The sequence below is a fragment of the Phycodurus eques genome, chromosome 10 (assembly GCF_024500275.1).
Source record: "Phycodurus eques isolate BA_2022a chromosome 10, UOR_Pequ_1.1, whole genome shotgun sequence".
Taxonomy (NCBI): Eukaryota; Metazoa; Chordata; class Actinopteri; order Syngnathiformes; family Syngnathidae; genus Phycodurus; species Phycodurus eques.
In genome coordinates this window covers 14,182,998-14,203,605 of record NC_084534.1, presented here as the reverse complement: position 1 = coordinate 14,203,605, position 20,608 = coordinate 14,182,998, and the positions used below count along the sequence as shown (strand labels likewise).

General features: G+C 43.3%; 1 protein-coding gene across 1 annotated transcript; it reads right to left on the bottom strand.

Annotated features, from left to right (window-relative positions):
• Window positions 1-717: 717 nt before the first annotated feature.
• On the bottom strand, window positions 718-20,354 carry dyrk3 (dual specificity tyrosine phosphorylation regulated kinase 3). The gene is made up of 6 exons (XM_061688459.1): window positions 19,540-20,354; window positions 16,695-16,804; window positions 7,536-7,744; window positions 7,140-7,443; window positions 6,183-6,599; window positions 718-6,099 (listed from the first exon to the last, which is right to left on the bottom strand). Exons 1-6 carry the CDS (start codon window positions 19,580-19,582, stop codon window positions 5,362-5,364), a joined length of 1,821 nt encoding a protein of 606 aa, XP_061544443.1. The 5' UTR covers window positions 19,583-20,354; the 3' UTR covers window positions 718-5,361.
• Between the last annotated feature and the right edge of the window lie 254 nt (window positions 20,355-20,608).

Sequence of the window (20,608 nt, the reverse complement as noted above, 5' to 3'; positions counted from 1 at the left end):
GTGGTGCGGCCCCCCAACAGATATTTCTCCCGTGACCGTCCCTAACTAACAGCCAGTCGATGTCCTAGGTGCAGAAAGGATGGATGCAGAATTTCTTCACGCGCTCACTGTGAACTAACTCAAAGTGCTAGTCTGGCTGTGAGCACAGGCCCCACTTGTGGATGTCGGGCCCTCATGCCACCCTCATGAAGTCTGTTTCTGACAGTTTGGGTATAAACACTTGACGAGTCGCCTGTTAGAGATTAAGTTGTAGGGCTCTGATAGTGCTTGAGCAAAGGAGCAGGTATGGGTCTTACTGCAGGGTCGTTGGCCCTCCACCACATGTCCTATGCTGGCCTGTCTCTTCGTATCTCACCCGCCTCTTGACATTGTGCTGGGAAACAAGGCAAACCTCAGTGTGCCATCCTGAAAACGTTGCACTACCTAAGCAACTTCGATGGGCTGCAGATACCACCTAATGCTACCGCTAGTGGTGACGACATGGATGCAAAATAAGGACCAAAAATCGAGCCAGAAAGTATGAGAGGCAAATGTGGCCACAACACGTAAAACCATTTTTAATAGAAGCTGCCTATTATTAAAATCCTCTCCTTGCCATATCGTGCTCTCCTTTCGTACAGTAGCATGTGAAATAGATTTATAAATTGGTGCCACCCATGGTGTTGTTTTATTGAATCATTTTGCCACATCTATTGAAATCACTCAATGAGCACTCAGTTCATACCCATTTTTCTTTTATTTTCCTTAGAAAAAGAAACTATCACAACTTCATTTGGTTACTTTACAATTCTCTTCTGGTTGTCACTCAGCAGTAACTTATCAAGATTGTGATCTCATGCTGGAACACCAAACATCCTGCTACTATACCGCACACCACGAGTATACAACATGACAGCATACAACTTTGTTGTCTTCTTAGTCCATGTTTTCATGATAAACTTTCTCTTGATATTTTGGGAGTGACTCAAGATAGATACCACTTCTATTTAAAAAACAAACAAACAATGGAGTAGAAATCCCTGACAGTTTTACTTTGAAAACAAGGGATGAAATAGACAAGTCTCTGAGCAGTGTGGTCCATACAACATGCACCTGACAACTTTGTGTGTAAGTATGTGTGTGTACGTGCGTGACAGGACAGCACCATAATTCAACACATACAGTATATTAATGGGTTGACGAGGTTCCCTGGCCTACATGACAGTGCTAGAACAAGGGGGTGGGGAGAATTTAGGTCAGATTGTGGCGCATGCAGGCCGGATAACGTTTACGGTTCCCCTGCGTCACAGAAACATGACTGTACTTTATGCAAGCGAGCCTTTATAGCAGCGGTCCACAACCTTTTTTTTGTTTGTCTTGCGCCAGATCATCATATAAACAAAAACAAATGATTCAAAATACATCTCACCATTAGGCTGAATATAGTTGTTGTGATTAGTGAGAGCCCTGTGCATGTTTCTCTTTAAAAAGCCGGTCCCATTAAGGTAATATTTTTCTTACGCGACATATTGCACAGAACTGGTTTGGTGCGTGTGAGTCAACAAGCCATAAACCCATACCTTAGGTAGGACTGCCGATATTGGACCTCATTATCTAACCGCGTGTACGCACAAATCTCGTCTGACGCACAAACCTGTGATTGATATATCAATATGTTCGTACTTGTTTTTGTTTGTACCTGCAAACAAATTTAGAACATCCTGAGACTATGCGTACGGAGGATCAGCCATCAAAAATACGTCAGACACACATCTTTAACCCAAGATGCACAACATATTGGAACAACAGTCATTCATAAAAACAATAACAACTTTGGCGATAACTCAAACCAGGAATTTGCCAATAGGTGGGCTGTGCTAAATAACATGTAACAGGGCACTTCTCATCACTTTCACCCTTGTTACGGTCAAGCGCTTGTACAGTGGGATATGTGCACTTTATGCGTCCCTCACCCGCTGTCTGCGTTCGGCCGATGTTGACACTCAAGGAATTGCACTCAGACCACTCGCATTTTCTAGTTTTTTTAAGGCTTCGGTATTCTTTCCAGTCCCTACGATAATCTGATTTATGTACTTTTCTGTGATTCTGCATGTGCAAATGTGATGTAAATAGCTCAATTCACAGTATACACACTAGTGTTTTTTTCGTTCAGAAGAACAAATCTTTTTAGTGAATGAACTGAACCGAATCAGTTTATGAAATGATTCGATCTTGGCCGCCACCCGCTGCCAGGCAAGCGAGTCGGCTGGGAGTGGAAACGGAACTGCTGAAGCGTTCTGTCACTCACTTCTGAATCTTCGGCGAATGATCAATGAGCAGCCAGTGTGCGGGCGGTGGCGGGACGCGATTCGCCAGCGTTGTCACTCGCTTCGGCGAATGAGCAATGAGCAGCCACAGCGTCAGGCAGCGCCGTGCAAGAGGGGGAGGGACTTAAGTGAACTGAGTGATTCGTTCAGTGAACTGGTGTACTGAGGAACTGAAGACTGATTCGTTCGTGGAACTTCTCATTCGCAATCCGTTCGTGGAACTTATTCCTCTGTGATCCGCTAAGGAGCGATGTACTTGTACGAAGAGTGATTTGTTTGCGCAAGGAATGACGTACTACGCAGTGAACGTACTCATGAGTGCTTTTAAGCGCAAGTCATGACGTCCTCGCGTGGATAGCTTTCACTAGCAAACGTTTCTTCAAGCTACCGGCTAATGATGAGTCGGTCAAGCACATGAAAACAAGCACACACATTTAAAATAAATGTAAATTAATAAATGTCTTTACGTACATACATATCATTCCCTCTGTGTCTCTAATGTGATTATTATTATTAATGTTATTTCATAATATTAATAATAACAACACAAACTTCTATAGCGCTTCTCAAGACACTCAAAGCCGCTTTCCACTAATCAGATGACAATAACAGAAAGGTGAGTGAGCAGGAAGCCCGGCTGGCGTCAGCGACGGTCCATCGCGGTGGAATGCAGAAAAGTCAAGCCGGCTGGCGAGAGACTAGCTGGACGTAAGCGGACGCGGAAGGATGTTCGGTAGCTGAGCTCGCTGCACGCATGTTCACGAGTCACAACCGAAGCCGGGTGTTCAAGAGCTTGCTGAGAGAGAGATAGGTAGGTAGGTGATCATTTAGCCAAAGTTTTTATTTTATGTTATTTTTTTAATAATCTCTCCAGCTTTCCTAGTTTACAATACATGAAAACAACATCGCATAGTCATTCGGTGAATGTCTTGAGTGAACGTGAAACTCAGGGATGGATCATTAAATGAATGAGGAAGCATTTGAATTAATTTGTGAAAAAAAATGAACGATTCGGTGCACGAATCTTTTGAACGAATCCTTTTAATGAACTGATTCGAATGATTCAGTACACAAAAGAACTGCCGTGCCCATCACTAATACACACACTGCCGCTGGCGTGGTTGAATTGTGACATACTCCGTTCGGCATATGTCATATTTTCTTTTGCGTCCAACCCTAATTTAATGAATTTCATCAACTACAAATGTCTCTTTGCTGTGCTATATTTATTCCGTACTATGTATTTTAACAATGTATGCAGTGTTTGCACATTCTCTGCTCTTATTTGTTTAATTGTTTTTGTATAGGTTGTTTATTGCCACACTCTAATTTTACTTCAGAATGAATAAAAATGATTTACATGATTATTGGGCTATATGTTCTTGGTTTCGCAACCTTTTCAATGATAACAATGCTCTGGATAAAGGTTAAGAAAGTTATTATTAAGGTTTTGGATCAGCCATTTCTTGTGACTTCAATCTCCGCGCATTGACTCAGATGTGTCAGATGGACGTTCCTTTTATAGGGGAATAGGGGTGCGATTTATGTGGGTTGCAGCTCACAGGCACAAGCCTGTAATATAAAATGAATTTTGATTCATTAACATAAACACGGTGACGAGGAGAAAATTGTCTGGCATGCATGTGTCATGAATCTGACAGTATTTTTGCATATATGCTCAACTTGTGCGCAGAGTGAAGAGTGAGAACATTTCTACGCATTTATTAGTAAACAAGGCCCATTGTCTTTTGAATATTTTTTTCTTTTTCTTGTTGGCTATTGCCCTGTCTCAGTATGTGGCCAGTTCACCTTTTTGAAGATGCACTCCAAACATTTTTATTCTTTTTTTTAAGCTTGTGGGCTTACTTATCACGTGACCAAGATGAACATTTTGACAGAGGCACACGCAGGTGCAACTGATTTTCAAACTAAAACTTCTGTCAGTCACTGATTAATAATCTTTTGTTCAGTCTCTCTGTGCGGCTGGGTACCATTCTGCAGCCTAGTGGTTGGGGACCCTAATATATACAGGATATTGCTATATAGGATTAAGGGATGTATCAAGTATATCTCCCTGAGAAACATGCCTTCAAATCAGTACCGCAGGGGGCCATCTTGGCTACTGGCCTTTCTCAAGAGAAAGAAAATGGCTCATATTTAGCACATTTCCCAACATATTAGCGTTTTTTTATTTATTTCTTTTTAAATTCCACCCTCCCTTGTTGGATACATGAACCCACGTTACACTGTTAGAACCATGAGAATCCTAGTGATCCATAAACAATATTGTACGGCTACGGGGAGGCTAGGTAGAGGTTTAAATATTCCCAAGAACTGAGGAAGTGAAGTCAGGCCATGACACTTTGGTGGCAAGTAGAGCTTGTGTCCTCCTCCACCTTCTGGACGAGGGGGCTTTAAATAGATCGCTCTTCAGGTCTCCCACAGTAGCACCACCGAGCCAACGTGCTCACGCAAACACTGATGTCACATATTGAGCTGACATGCTAGCACCAGGCATTAACTAAGGAGGTCAATTAGAAGAGCTAGAAACTTATTGCGGAAACTACATGATGCTGTCTGCAAAGTGTGTGAGTGTTGGCCGAATGTATCAGTGTGCTCTTTTACACAACTGTTGGCTGAGTAAAGCTTTGTCTGCTAGCAGTGAGCTAAGTAGGGAGTTAGTAGCCCTTTTAACTTCTCAGAGTCTTCAATAATAAAGAGTGAGGCATTCGGGTGTGACCGACTAAAGACACTCACACATTTGTACAAAGCATGATCTAAATCAACAACTGTGTATCGAAACTTCACAGTCGCTCAAGGAAATCCTCTGTATAAAAACTTTGTAAAAGTTTTTCATGTGTTGTCTCTCCTTTGCTCAGCTAATATCAAAAAGTCAGAACTGGGGTGTCGACACCACTCAGTAGAAAACAAATACAAAGAACGAGCAAACATTTAAAAACCGAGACTCCGCTTCCTCCTGAGAGGAGGAGGAAGAAGAAGGAAGAGGAGGAGGGAGAGAGGAGATGAGTGGGACTCTCTCTCTCTCTCTCTCTCTCTAAGTGACAAGTTTGGGTAGGACCGTGCGAATAGGTATGGGCTCTGCTGAATCTCCCAACATGTTGCTCCTCAGTTTGTTGTTGGTAGCTGTGGTAGGCCCCAGGCCAGACCCCCCCTTGGCCATGATGGAAGGGAAGGAGGTGCGATGGTGCTCGGGGAGCCGCTTCACGGGGGCCCCTTGGCTCCTATCGGCTCCAGGCAGCGGTTTGGGGAGCCGGCGATAGAGCCAAGGGTGTCTGAGGGCCTGGCTGGGGGTCAGACGAGATGAGGGGTCCCAGTCCAAACACTTCTTTATGAAGTCAATAAAGGTGGCGTCCTCACAACCTTTGAGCGCAGCGATCCACTCTTTGCTAGCTGGGGGACCTCTCAACTTACCACCACGGCGGGAGTGAGATGCCGTCAGCACGGTGGCCCCCGTGGGCAGGGTGTTGGTTCCGCAGTAGCGGGGCTGGCCCTTGGAGTTGATAAAGTTCTTTACTCTTTTGGCCTGCTCCAGAACCTTCTGAGGAGGCATGCCCAGCAGCTCCATGACACAGGCCAATTGGTCCGCCTCGTCCCCTCCGGGGAAAAGCGGGTAACCCGTCAGCAGCTCGGCCAGGATGCAGCCGAAGCTCCACATGTCAATGGGAAGGCCGTAGCGAGCGCCAAAAATCACCTCGGGTGCTCGATAGAAGCGAGACTGGATGTAAGTGTACACGCGCTGGTGCTCGAAGCAGCTGGAGCCAAAGTCTATCACCTGGTGGGAGAAAAGACATGCCAGTGAGAGTGAGAGGAAAAGCAGTCGCTTGAAGGCCGCATGGCACAGAAGTGCTTGAATACCTTGATGCCGCTGCGTCCCTGCTGTTTGAGAAGAATGTTCTCAGGCTTGAGGTCACAGTGGATGATTCGGAGCCTGCTCAGGGCTTCCAGGCACTGCAGGATAGAGTGAGCAAACTTCCTGACCAGAGGCAAGCTGAAGCCCTGAAACTTGTTGCGCTTGATCAGCTCGTAGAGGTTCATGCTGAGCAGCTCGAAGGTCATACAGATGTGGTTGCGGAAGGTGAAGTGTTCCAGCATGTGCACCACATTCATGGTGCCATTGCGGTCTTGCTTGCGCAGGTGCTCCAGGATGCGGATCTCCTCCTGCGCCTGTCGGTGGAAACGCTTCTCGTTGCGGACCATCTTGAGAGCCAGGTGCTGCTGCAGTTTGTGGTCGTAGACTTTGGCCACCTGACCGAAGCTGCCTTTGCCAATAATCTGAGGACAGCCAGAGGGAGGCCGATTAAATCAGGCTAGAGTTACTAGTACAAAAAAACAAAAATTATTTGGTAGATTTTCTTGGGTGTAACAATGCTTCTTGCTTTTTACTAGCGTTACCAACACAACCATGTAGGCTGACTTGCAGCAGAATGAAATCCCACAGCAGTGTGTGACCACGTTGGTGACCACGTTGTTGTGTTTTCTTCCACAAGCTATTGAGGCTCCTGACTGTTTGTTAAAATAATACAATGTATAAATTGCCTTGTCGTCAACAAATTGTACTTCAATCATCCAAATCCACCAAATAACCCCAAACAGGAGTCTACAACAACACCAACTAAGCTGTTTGGCAAAGGCTGTAAAGATCTGGAACATTTAATTGCATGGGGCCAAAGCACATAATTATGCTAGTTGTTTCTTTTGTTCTGTATTTTTCCTATTCACTTTGGCACTAACACTGCTTCATAAGTTGCAACCAGGTTAATTTAGGATGATATATTTGAGTTTAATGGCCTTTGAGCATATCTTTTGCGTTACCTTGAGAAACTCGTAGCGGTAAGCCAAGTGGTCATGGGGGACGTTGATATAACCGCCATGCTCGTCATCATAGCCGCAGTTGTTGCTGCCACTGGTGACGGCAGGCCTCTTCTTGGCATTGGGTCCCACAAAGTAGATGTCTGGGTAGGAGTGGATCTCGCTCTGCTCAAGGCTGGTCAGTTGAGTTCGGTACAGTCTCACGGCCAGTTCTGGTGTCAGGGGGCCACACAGCTTGGTACTGTTTCCTCCATTGGCAACCCCGTGAGAGCCAGAGGTGTCATTGGAGTCCTTACTGGATTCAGAGCTGTGATAAACCAGAGCAGAGTCCCGGTTGTGAGCAAATACCTTCCCCTCTTGGGCCCTGTCCCCTCTTTTGTGTTTTTACATCTTTCCCACCTGTCGACGCTGTGATCCTTGGACAGGGTGGTTGCTGGTGCCAGTTTACTGGGCGTCTGATCGGTGGTCCCGCTGTTCTGAGGTGCGGCCGTGGTAATGGCACCGATCTTGCGATTGTTAGCGGAGTCCTCGTACAGATACTTGACCTTCAGCTGGCCACCGCGCACGGTGGTTATCTGATCCCTCATCACACCCTTGTTGCTGACTGCCTGAAAAGGAAGAAGAGGCAATTTGAGTGGCCAGCCATGGGTTTTAGACAATGAATGCACTACACAGTAGTGTTGCAACAAGTACCGGCAGTATCAGTACCTATCTTTTGGTTTTTCAACATAAAAAATTGAATGGTACCAGGTTTTTTTAGTACCTGGATTTAAAAAATAAAGAGAGAAACAAATAAAACATACGTGACAGCTCTCCTACTCTGTGTCTTAAAGGCCGATGGTACATGGCCGCCTGTCTGCCGACAAATAGGGAATGTCTTAATTCTCTTTTCTCATTCTTTTCGTCTTTGTCAATGGTTAAGATCATCGCCTGCCACCGTGGGGGACCTAGTTTCAAGACCCCGACTGGACCATCCGCCAACATCCCCCGGACTCACGGCTGTGGTGTCCTTGAGCAAGACACTGATACCCCAAAATGCTCCCCGGGCGCTTCAGCTGCCCCCTGCTCCAGTGTGTTCCACTAACGTGTATGTGTTCACTGTGATGGGTTAAATGCAGAGAACAAATTTCATGTGCATGCAAGCATGTTCATGACAATAAAAGATGATTCTTCTTCTTCTCAGTCACTGCCAGCCCTCCCAGTTAATATGCACATTGGACATACATTCCCTTCCAAAAGTATTGGAACGGCAAGGTCAATTCCTTTGTTTTTGTTGTATACGGAAGACATTTGGGTTTCATATCAAAAGATGAATGAGACAAAAGTTCAGAATTCCAGCTTTTATTTCATGGTACTTACATCTAAATGTGTTTAAGAACTCAGGACAGAGCACCTTTTGTTTGAACCCACCCACTTTTCAAGTGAGCAAACGTATTTGAAGATGTAACTGATGGGTGTTTCTAGTTGCTCAGCTGTTGCCCTTTAGATTGATTGCTTAAACATTAGCTAGTACTTGTTTTTGGCTTCACCTGTGAAAACTGCATTTGCTGTTAAGCAAACATGAAGAACAGAGAGCCGCATATGGGAGAAATGCAATCCATTTTGAAGTGGAGAGAAGAGGGAAAATCAATTAGAGCTATTGCACAAACAATGGGCATAGCCAATACAACAATTTGGAATGTCCTGAAAAATAAATATGGTGTACTGAGCAACAGACATCGCTCGAACAGGTCGGCCAACGGTATAAACAGCAGTTGATGACAGAAACATTGTGAGAACTGTGAAGAAACACCCAAAGACAACAGTCAGTGACATCACTGCCAACCTCCATAGGGCAGGGGTGACAGTATCACAATCCACTGTTCGAAGAAGACTTTGAGAGAATATACAGGCCATACCATAAGATGCAAACCACTCATCAGCAAAAAGAATCAGAAGGCCAGATTGGGTTTTGCAAAGAAGTACAGAGATGAGCTACAAATGTTTTGGAACAAAGGTTTATGGACTGATGAGACCAACATTATCCTCTACCAAAGTGATGGAAAGGCCAAAGTATGGAGAAGGAAATGATCTGCTTATGATCAAAAACACACAAGCTCATCTGTGGAGCATGGTGGAGGTAATTTCAAGGCTTGGGCTTGCATGGCAGCTTTGGAACGGGCTCACGAGTCTTTATTGATAATGTAACTCATGGTGGTAGCAGCAGAATGAATTCTGAAGTCTACAAAACCATTTTGTCTGTCAATTTACAGACAAATTGATCAAATCTAATCAGGAGAAGCTTCATCATGGAACAAGACAATGACCCAAAACACATTGCCAACACAACAAAGGACTTCATCAGGAGGAAAAAGTGGAGCGCCTTCGACTGGCCAAGTCAATCATCAATAGAGCATGCATTTTACCTCCTGAAGAGGAAACCGAAGGGAGAAACCTCCAGAAACAAATAATAACTGAAAGAGGCTGCAGTAAAGGCTTGGAAAAGCATTTCAAATGAAGAATGCAACAGTCTGGTGAAGTCAATGGGTCGCAGGCTTGATGCAGTTATTGCAAGTAAGGGTTATGCCACCAAATATTAAATGTTATTCACATTAAGTTAACTTAATAATGTATGTTCCAATACTTTTCCTCCCTTGGTGGCTTCAAACAAAAGGTGCTGTGTCCTAAATTGTTTAACACATCTAGATGTAAAGGCCATGAAATAAAAGCTGGAATTCTGAACTTTTGTCTCATATTAATCTTTTGACCCAAAACCCAAATGTCTTCAGTAGACAACAAAAAACAAAGGGATTGACCTTGCCATTCCAGTACTTTTGCAGGGGACTTCGCGCTGCCCTTTCGCAATCTCGCCAATGGCTAATTCAAACAGGATGTGGGCGAAGCAAATATTGCCCACATTCGCTACGGTGGCAAATCAGAATCAGCTGCCCCTGGTAACAGCATCATTATACAATATTACATTTTTACAAGTTATGAAGTTAAATCAATAAGTGAATATTCTACTGTGATTGAAGGAGTCTCTTTTTACAGTTCAATAGTAAAATAAAGATTTGTTCTTCATATCAATTCAAGCATAACATTTAGGCCTGGCCCACAGGAAAGACTTGTTGATTATATATATATATATATATATATATATATATATATCCAATGTTGTGTTGGTCATACCATATAACAATTTATTTCTTGTTTGCTGAAGATAAACTTCATCCCCAAAAATCACACGCTAAATCACAATCACAATATTTGTTCAAAACACACACACACATACAAAACCTCACAATTAAGAGTATTTTCCCAAATCGTTCAGCCAACTGATTGATGACGAGGTAGTTTTAGTTGGGCCCACATTGTTAAAGCTTATCAGCTTCCCAATGACGAGGACTGGCTAGGTGTGGCTAAAGGTTTAGCCACAAACACACATGATGGGGCTAACACAAGTGTGGTGAGGATATTTTTATACTGTTTAGCCACATTGGCTACGAGGTTTCATGACTGTGTGCCAACCCTGGAAGGGATTTGGTTGACAATATCGGTGCGAAGGTATTGTTTACAATGGAAGACATCAAATGCAGTCAAATACAAGAATACTGCATATGATGTAAAAGGTTAGACTATAAGTAAAATATACATCCCTAACCCTAACCCTATACTAACCCTATATATAAGTGCTCTAAAAACTCCAAATAATGGGTTGAACATTATTTTTGTGTTCAAATGTTCAAGTGTTTCACAATGTTTAATGCTGCATGGGCAAAAAAAAACATTTTTTCCCCCTAATCAAGCTTATCCTAATTCTTTTAATTTACAAAAATAAAATTAATTTTGGTATCGTGACAACTAGTGATGCACCGGAATTTCGGCCAAAAATGGCCCAAAAGTGCATTTTTGGTTTCGGACTTAAATACTTTTGTCACGATAACAAAATGGCTGAAACAGGATGTTGTTATGACGCAAGCAAAAACTGCTGTCACCGCGCGGGCGTGTACATTATATTGTAAAATAAATAAATAAATTAAAAAACAGCGCGGCCATATTGAACCGTGCCTCTATTGCAGAGCCGGCCGACCAGAGCTGTGGCCGTAAGGTAGTCGGTGCCTGTCGTGGCGCCAATCCCCGAACCCATTGGTGGACACCAGCGGCGAGGGAAGCCGTCAAGCTGAAGGAGTGTTATCGGGCCTTTTTGGCCTGTGGGACTCCTGAGGCAGCTGATGGGTACCGGCTGGCCAAGCAGAATGTAGCTTTGGTGGCCGCTGAGGCAAAAACTCAGGCGTGGGTGGAGTTCGGTGAGGCCATGGAGAACAAATTCTGGACGGCTTTGAGGAAATTTTTATCCACCATCGGGCGTCTCAGGAGGGGGACGCAGTGCACCATCAACACTTAGTAATGCCCGGATCATGTTGTAATGTTGGTTTGACCTGACTGATTAGAATACATGATCTGACTAAAGCAGCGATTTCCAACCTTTATGGAGCCAAGGCACATATTTTACAATTGAAAAAACACCAAAGATACATTATTTATTGTAAATATATATTTTTGGAGGAATTAAGTACACAAGTATATACAGTAAATGAAGAAGTCATTTAAACAGACACATTGCTCCAACTTGTGATAGGATCGGTGATCGGTTTTCGGTTTTTTGAACTCGCTGATCGGCCTCAAAAATCCTGATCGTGTAAAGCCTAGTAATTTAACTTGTTATTACAGGTAAAATGCAGAAGCTTTGGGTTGCTGAGATACATACAATACACCACCCTTGAAAAGTAAACTTTTACCCAATTTCTCAGTGAACACGAACAAGTTTTAGAATTTTGATGACGATCACCTGTAGTTGCATGTAAAATGCAATTACCTTGTACTCAATTTTAGAACATTAAATTAATTTGATGGAAAAATCACATTTGCCTCCTTCAACTGAGAGCTCGTTTTTAAACAACTTTTATGGAGGGCTCAGAGAAGCACAGAAACGATGCACACTAAGTCAAATGGCAGTGGCCGTGAAAACACGGAAGAGGCAGCATTGCAGCGCTTGTCAGAATCAAGAAATAAGTATTTTATTCTTTGACTCCTTTTGATTCGAATGTGAAAATTCTGTTTCGGGATTTGTTTTTTTTTCTTTGGGATTCGTGAGACAATCCAAATCACCACTGATTCGTTCATATCTCTTACGTACACTAAAATATTTATTCTAAAAGGAAACAAGGCTTTCTAACAAATCTGTTGGCGTGTAGTCATTTCAGTTAACCATTGTATATTAACATTTTAGTTGTGAAGCTTCCTACGTGAGCACTTATCATGGCAATGGCCTATTTATTCCTACTCTTCCTGTGCACATGGTTTGAAATCATCAGGGGTGGGGTAACTACAGCTTCTGGACCATATAACACCCGCATGCATTTGATCTGGGCTGCTATGAAAATCTAAAAACAAAAATAGGACTTCACAGGATGCCACAAATATTCATAATATAATAAACGTGTTCAATTGTTCTGTCATATGTTTCATACATTTATTATGGCTCGTGAGGACTTAAACTGAAATAGCTCTTGGTAGAAAAAAGGTTCCCCTACCCCTGGATTTATAAGACAAAGAACCACACCACCAGAAAATGTATATGAAATGAGGTGGTGACATATTTGTGCTGTAATTAGGCTCAAGTCATGAAGATAACAGGGGGTTATGCTGCATTCCAGCACAGTGACAGAACGCAAGTCCATTTAAATACGTGCAACTACACAGTCTTGATTCATGGAAGGCAAGCCAAATGTGTAAGTAACCCTGTGGCTGCAGCTGTTGTCCCAAAAACCATACAGCCAATATTAACGATGGAGACCATTAACCCAAACATGTATACTGTACATAAAATTCAAACAGCATGTGACGCACCAACAGTGATAGCTTATTGATCTGAGGGGCCAGGGAGAGCAATTATGAAAAACATCACTAAAAGAGCCAGAGGTTAATGTTGTTAAACACAGGTGACAACTTCCTTGTACTCAAACCAGCACGGTGCGACAGATGGAGAGGAGCTAATCTCTTTGCTATCAGAGAAACGACTGAGCACACTTGGCAGTTGCACAACTCTTCACGTGCAGCAAACACACAAAACTTGTCACAATGCAAGCCGGCTTGAGCTAGACAAAACTAAAGCGAAGTTTCGTGACAGCCTTCAGCACCACCCTCCTCAACGACTGCATTTCCTCTCAAGTTTGTTTATGGCTTTTAGAATGATCAGCAATGACAAATGTGGTGATTACTTCAACTGCGCAGCTCTGAGCATTCCAACAAATGGAACTGGGGCGCGCTCCTGTCAGATACATTCAATTGAGGATATTACCTCAGTGAGCGTGACAGAAAATACGAAAGAAGAGCGGGAGAGAGAGAACGTGGCCTTACCTCTGTGCAAGCCCACCGAGGGAGGATTACACCGCACAGTACAAGGTCGGGTCGGGGGGGAATGTTGATTCGTGATTTTGTTTGTTTGTGGGTCACATTTTCAAGTCCAATAAATCTTTAGACTTTATACCAAACCATTTTGCCCCTTTTGGCATGAAAGGCTTTAGACATTCATTGTGAGCACATTTTCTGCCAACGGGGCCGTTCAGACCGCTTCCAAAGCTCAAAAGTAACCCACTTGTATCCTCAGGCATTACTGATTGTTAATGAATAATCCTAAACATATTAAAATGGATAATAATCTATTATTTGATCACCTAACAGCATAATTGCTAGCCCTGTCACGATATTTTTTAAGACGATATATCTTCCCAAAACTATCACAATAAATATAGGTTTTTTTAATGCTTCTGAAATGATGATAAATCAGGCCCACCCTTATTATTTTTCATTAGTTATTATTATGTTTTGCTCTTAAATCAGTATTGTTGTTATGATAATAAATGTTCTTTCTTCCTTCTCTATTAAATGTTTTTCTTTACTCGGTAATATGGATCCCCCTGGGTCTAAAATTAAGAAAAAAGAGCTGCAAGACTAGCCTGGTATATATGGAGCCTTCTAGTCCGATTATAATTGGTTTAGCAGCTCAAACCGAATGAAAATCAGAATAAACAGGCCGAATCTGAATGGAATTTCATTTGGTTGCACAGGAATGCTTCATTTCGACATAATGATCAGTGACGTCATCGTTTACGCACGGCGTAAATATGGCAGCTCCCGATGGCGAGCTAGCTTCCACGTGACAGAGAGCTTTTTTAAACTACTTATAAGTTGTTTTTAATCAAGCGTTTTTTTTTATATATATATAAATGCATAGAAACAGTCCCAACTACTGTGCTGAATAGACGACGGACCTCCATCTTGATAAATGACATGACGTTCACGACGACGTGCGACTGTTCCGATTAAATGTAGTGCACATCATGTATACACCCCGATCGTATTAGATCACGTCACATGTAAACAGTTGACCAGAGATCTTCAATCGAAACGATTTCAATCGGGATGACAAAAAAATTATCCATGTAAACCCGGCTACTGTGTGGTTGGCCTGCCAAAAACGAGTGCTTCACCTGTCAATCAAATACAGGTTGACGTTCGCTGTCGCCAACTACTGGCTGAATAACATGTGCCACTTAGGTTATGCTTAACAAACAGTTAACGTTCCCGTGTTTGGGTTAATTGGGGACCAAGACACACAACAACGGACCGAACCGCTGATGTTTTAAACAACTTCGCCGCGGTGGAGCGATCTGTTTAGCTCAACTCGCTAGCTCGTTAGCTCGCAGGCTAACTTGTTAGCTTGCAAGCTAGCTCGCGACAACATGCAGTTACTTTCCCTTAAGTGTCTCTGTTATGTGAATCTATGCACTACATATGGAGGCTGTTGTGTGTTGAGTATTGGACAGAGCCAACACTGGCAAGAGTGTACCGTTCCGCCAGCGTTCCATGAGCCCACTACTGGCTAATGACACAGCTGTCCAACTCTGTCGGCTCACTGTGTGATCCGCACGGCGGACCACAACAATGCCAATGTATCAACTCTGGAAAAACTATCGTGTCCATTTTATTTATTGAACGATAAGTCCATATAGTAATTATCATGACAGGCCTAACTAATTATTGCCAAATTTATTCTTGATAATTTTCAGGTAAAGAGAAAAAGCACAACAACTTCAACTAACTATAAGAGTCAAGTTTGACTAAACTTTTGTAGAGTACCATGATGTAGATAACTGAGAATCTACACAGACATAAAGAAGACCATTTTAGCAAGCACATTGGTATTTCCTATTGATATTGTACACCGCAAATTAAAAATGACTTCTTTAAATTATGCTATTGACTGAAATATTACCAGACTCAAAAGCTGTTTAAAATTAACAACTTACAATCAGCATACATTCAAAAGTACCAACACATCTCAAGTACAGTAGATTCAATTCAATCAGTTATGAATCCCATAAATGCATACCTACATGGTGGAACAAGGTATTTAGGTGTAATCAATAACATAACTGCAATTTTACATATTGTATTGTATGCTAAGCACTTTGTGGAACAACATTGACACTGTCTAGTTGAAAGCCACATGATATAAACACAAGCTACCATACATGCCATTGTCAGAGCTAGTGTTATTTTTGTTTTTAATCACCATTTAACTTCTGTTTACATGTGTAAGTTTTTGAAGAAGGTTAAAAGGTGGACGCGTATGTGAGGCACATCTTTAACGCTGCGCATTGTATCTCTGCCAATTATTATTAAAATGAAGGGTTGGATTGGATTTTCATGCTACAGCAGAGAGGCAAGGTAACTCAATGTACTTTACATAATTAAAATAATTTCAAAATAAAGAGAAAACTATTATTTTCAAAAACTTTTTCTCATTTATTTGATGTAGCCTACTGCCAAAAGTGGGACACAACTTTGCAACAAAAATGGGTCAAGCATCGACACGGAGATGTCACCGTGAAGTAGCGGATAGGTCTCTGCGATGTCTCCTCATTCTTGTCTCACAGGTCTGGGAAATGTCCCAGAGACCTCACGGAGACATCTTCCCTGTCGTGGACAGAATTAGTTTCTGCGATGTCTAAGACCTTTTGGAGACTTGAAATAGTCGCCAAAAGGTCTCCAATGAAATCAGTCACAGAGACATCTCCGTAATCAGTGTAGACTCAAGTCACCATTAGGTCGCCAACTAGTCTCGAGGCCAGTGAGATAGGGGTCTTAGGAATTGTTTTTAAAAATATGAATGAAGGATGGGAACAGATTGCGTTTGACCCAAAAAGATTTCATTGAAATTGCTTTATGATAACCAGAAATCTCTTTTAAGAAGTATTCCTGTCTAGCATCTAGTTAATCCTACATAGAAGCATCATGGAGTGGCAAAAGTACATCAGACAGGTGGAAGTACAGCTAACCTTGATGCCATGCAACAGAAAAGGCTAAACAGAGTAAAGTTAATGGGATGACAAGAAACAAACAAGGTGGGGGGGACGGCTTGTATCTCTCTGAGGAACAGGATGTCTGGAGACAGCCTGCTACAGCACAGGAAATAGGGCTTTGTTGGCTTTGGGTGTTTGTATGTTTGCTTACTGTGAGCTTGGGCATGGGGGGCAGGCCAGAAGGACTGTTTGTGTCCGTGTCCTCTTTGAGGATGTGGTCCGTCCTCATGTACGAGTCGTAAAGTCCATCACCGTGACGTGCTAAAGGAACAAAAAGGAAAGAAACATACCAGCGTGATCAAGTGAAATGATCGAATCAGTAACACAGTCAAGGACACATGAAAAGTGCAATCTTCTTGGAAAAAGTGAAAGGCTAAATCCCATTGATTATTTTGTCAATTAACTACAATGTTGTGAAAACAAATTGAAGAAACCACATTTCCTGTGAAAAGCCACCCAATGAATGAATCACAAGCAGTACATTGTACCCAAGAGCATAGCAGCGACCTGACCAGCTTAGGTAGGGCTTAGGGTCACAGATTGCTAGCGCTGCAAGTGGTATTATTGGCCTAATGGGGGTAACAGATGCCCGTGTGACGACAGCATCTTTCCGTCTACCCATCTGTCCATTCAAGCCTGCTCGTGGGCCGCCTGGACCAGGTCAGGTGTGCTCCCAAATAGAGCTCACATGGCATTAGCGAGGTGTGCATATGTGTACGTGTGTGTGGGGGGGGAAGCAGGCACATCATTGGCACGGAGCCAAACACTTCATCTGAGATGATACAGGCTGAGTGTATGAATGAGAGGAGCTTGTAGGTGGTTTCTCAGATGACAAAGCCCGTCAGCAGGCTGTTCATCTCCACGGTTGTTAGGCAGGTTTCTACCTCACCAGTGCTCAGGGGTGGCTGCAAGTAGCCGATGAACATTTACATTGGCAACATGTTTGGTTAGCTGAAAGAAAAACAACTGTGTCTGGCCCTTGAGAGTGTTCTAAGAATGGGCAGGTGCGTCACAACCTGGGTCCCTAGTCAACAGACCTGCACCAGGACAGATTAGACCGACTGCCTGGATACCCACGCATTAGACCTGCACATCACAGCACAGCAAACACAGGCTTTAGGTCTCCACGCACAATATTAGGCAAGCACAGACCCCATTAGCCCACTACAAAGTGCTAATCACTCAGCGGGGGCTCAGCACTTTCAGACAGAATCTGCTTGCTTCGAGGGCTAACCTCTAAAAGGGAAAACAAGAAAATAGAAAACTATTTCCTCAAATAGTGCCGCAAATACGATAACACTTTGTTTGCATGTAATCACTAGACAAGCACAACATAAACCATATAAAACAAAAAAAAACATCAGAAAAGAAGTACCTAAAAATTTAAACCTAAAAAATAATAGATGCAGTAACATCAACTGTTAGGTGCATTGCCAACTGAAGAAACGAATGCCTTGCCTCAAATAAACAGCATGTAGAACCACTAGATGAGAGTACCATATTTTCACGACCATAAGGCGCACTTAAAAGTCTTAAATTTTCTCCAAAATTGATAGGGCGCCTTATAATGCGGCGCGGCTTCTGTGTGCACCAAGTTCCAAAATCTGTAAATGTTGTTGTGTGACTTCGATGAGTGCTCTGCTTGACTGAATGGGAGCATTTCCTGCCGACACGCTGCTTATATAGAGGAAAGGCGGACGTGACTGAGGACAGCATGCGGACGTTAAAGGGGGAAGGGTGCGCGTGAAAGAGGAAGCTAAAGGTACGCCCCCAGTAGGTATATAGCGCCGAAATGTGCATTGTGCAAAACCACATCGGTTTGGCTCAGGACCCCCGAAAATGGCACCTACGAAGCGACACGCTTACAAAGCACAGTTTAAACTGCAAGCTATCAGTTACGCGGAGGAACCTGGTTTGCAGGACCCTATCCTAGCTATCTTCGGGCGAGAGGCGGGGTACATCCTGAACTGGTCGCCAGCCAATTGCAGGGCACATACAAACAAACAACATTTTGCATTCACATTCACACCTACTAGCGATTTAGTCTCCAATTAACCTACCATGCATGTTTTCGGGATGTGGGAGGAAACTGGAGTACCTGGAGAAAACCCACGCAGGCACGGGGAGAACATGCAAACTCCACACGGTGGAGGCCAGATTTGAACCCGGGTCCTAAGAACTGTGAGGCAGATGTGCTAACCAATCTTACACCGTGCCACCTCCTGCTACCTAATTCAAACAAAAAATCTTAAAAAGAGTAACTAATAACTATTGTTATATATTGTAATGTGGTTCAATGCATGCAATAAACTAAATGCAGTGAAACTTTGGGGTTCACGTTTACTAATTATTAACGTGTATTATTGTTGTTTTAAAAAGTATATAAATATGCCATTCCTACTCTAAGGTCCAACTTATTCCTAACAGAGACCTGTAACTCTGCAGTTTAGTAAAAAACTATTTGAAGAAATAGGACATTGCAAGTTTGGATTGACGCAAACATGCAATCTGCATACAATTAAGCTAAAGTTCAATCGCAGCCAAAACGTAATGGAGTCAAAGCTGACTCAAGTTTCTGGTAAGGTAAAGATATAATCTCAAGTAGAGAGCAAAATGAAAACATGCAGGTAAATGTATTTAAAAAAATAAAATAATCAGCTTTTCCTGGAACGTGTGCCAAAACACGGAGATACAAGTCTCGTGGTGGACTTCTAAGGTTCGTGTTTACATGGTAAAGAAGGACTACTGGATTTATTTAAACATTCGTCAGCTATTTGTCCACGAAGTGCCACGACGTGACATTTGAGCCAGAGGAAAATAAATGAGCATTCACAGGCATTTCGGGCACAAGATATTTATGGAAATGGAAAGAGTTGCCCTAAAGAGAAACTTCCAAAACGAAGGCTTGCTAAGGGTGCCAACAACAATCAGACGTGGAAAGCAACATGGACAAAAAAAGAAAGCACAACAAAGCAAGATATCAACGTTGTGGTTACCTGTTGCTATTGGGCCCTCTGGCTTTCTGCTTATGATCATCATGCTTGTAATTAGTTGGTGATGCCAGCATCCGAAGTGAAGAAAAGAGGCCGAAAACCGTAAAAAAAATAAATTTAAAAAAATATATATATTTTTTAAAGTTACATGGCCAACTGAGCTGATGGCACTTTTAACAAAGCTTGTATTTGGCGCAGTGTCCAAAAACTACCCTGAGTTGTGTTTTCGACTTGTTTCCACGACTATGGCCGAAAGTTGCTCAGCAATCCGTTTTTCTCGCACTTGTGTTGTGTGAGCTGCTAACATTAGCCGAGGTAGCAGCAGGGAGACGCTGGAGAGAGAGGGGGGGGGGGTCGTTTCTTTTCCCTCAGCTCGCCTCGCCAGCTAGTCACAAAACAAACGTCCGCCGGGGAGCCGCTCCCTCGCTCCAAAAACACTCCAAGTCCAAACGGAACAGTTCGGTGGTGCGGTCCGTGCGCCCCTCGCCTTTCTGTCTGCCAAGCGACTCGTAATTGAGCACCATTCCCGTGTTTACTCCCCGCCTAGCTGACTTTGCGCTTGGCGAACGGTGAAACTACCAACTCCGGTGCAGCCTTTTGAGTCCTCCGTCGAGAGTCGGGGCGGCTATCCAAAACGTGCTAGCGAACGGTGCTCTCGCCCCATGCTAACGGCACAGACGACCGAGGCGTGCCCTTCCCACACAGTCTGTAGTCTGTAACCTGTAACCTGCAGCCAGCGCGGCGAAGAAGCAGCGTTTAATCCGTCCTCTCGACTGTACGGCTATCTTATTCGGCGTAACGTTATGTTGTTGCTATGGGCGTCTCCAGTGTCTCGGGGTGAGCGAGTGAGCGCTTAGCAGGCAGACTGAGGGAGGGGCGAGAAGGAGCGGGGCGGGCTTGGAGTTGTCGCCAAATCAGAAAAGGATGAACGCGCCCCCTGGTGGCGTTGAAATGTGCACAGCCTCAAAACAACGCACCTCCAAGGTAGCATTTCTCACCTTTTATTGAGTCAAGGCATAAGTGACACACACAAAAAAACGCAATTTGGAGTAATGAGCAAAGTAATTGCACT

Excerpts from the sequence above, each read along its gene's own strand:
- dyrk3 (XM_061688459.1), bottom strand. The coding sequence starts at position 19,582 with ATGATGATCATAAGCAGAAAGCCAGAGGGCCCAATAGCAACAG. Across the intron at positions 16,805-19,539 it reads AGAGGGCCCAATAGCAACAG|CACGTCACGGTGATGGACTT; the intron begins GTAACCACAACG and ends TTGTTCCTTTAG. Across the intron at positions 6,100-6,182 it reads AGGGACGCAGCGGCATCAAG|GTGATAGACTTTGGCTCCAG; the intron begins GTATTCAAGCAC and ends TTCTCCCACCAG.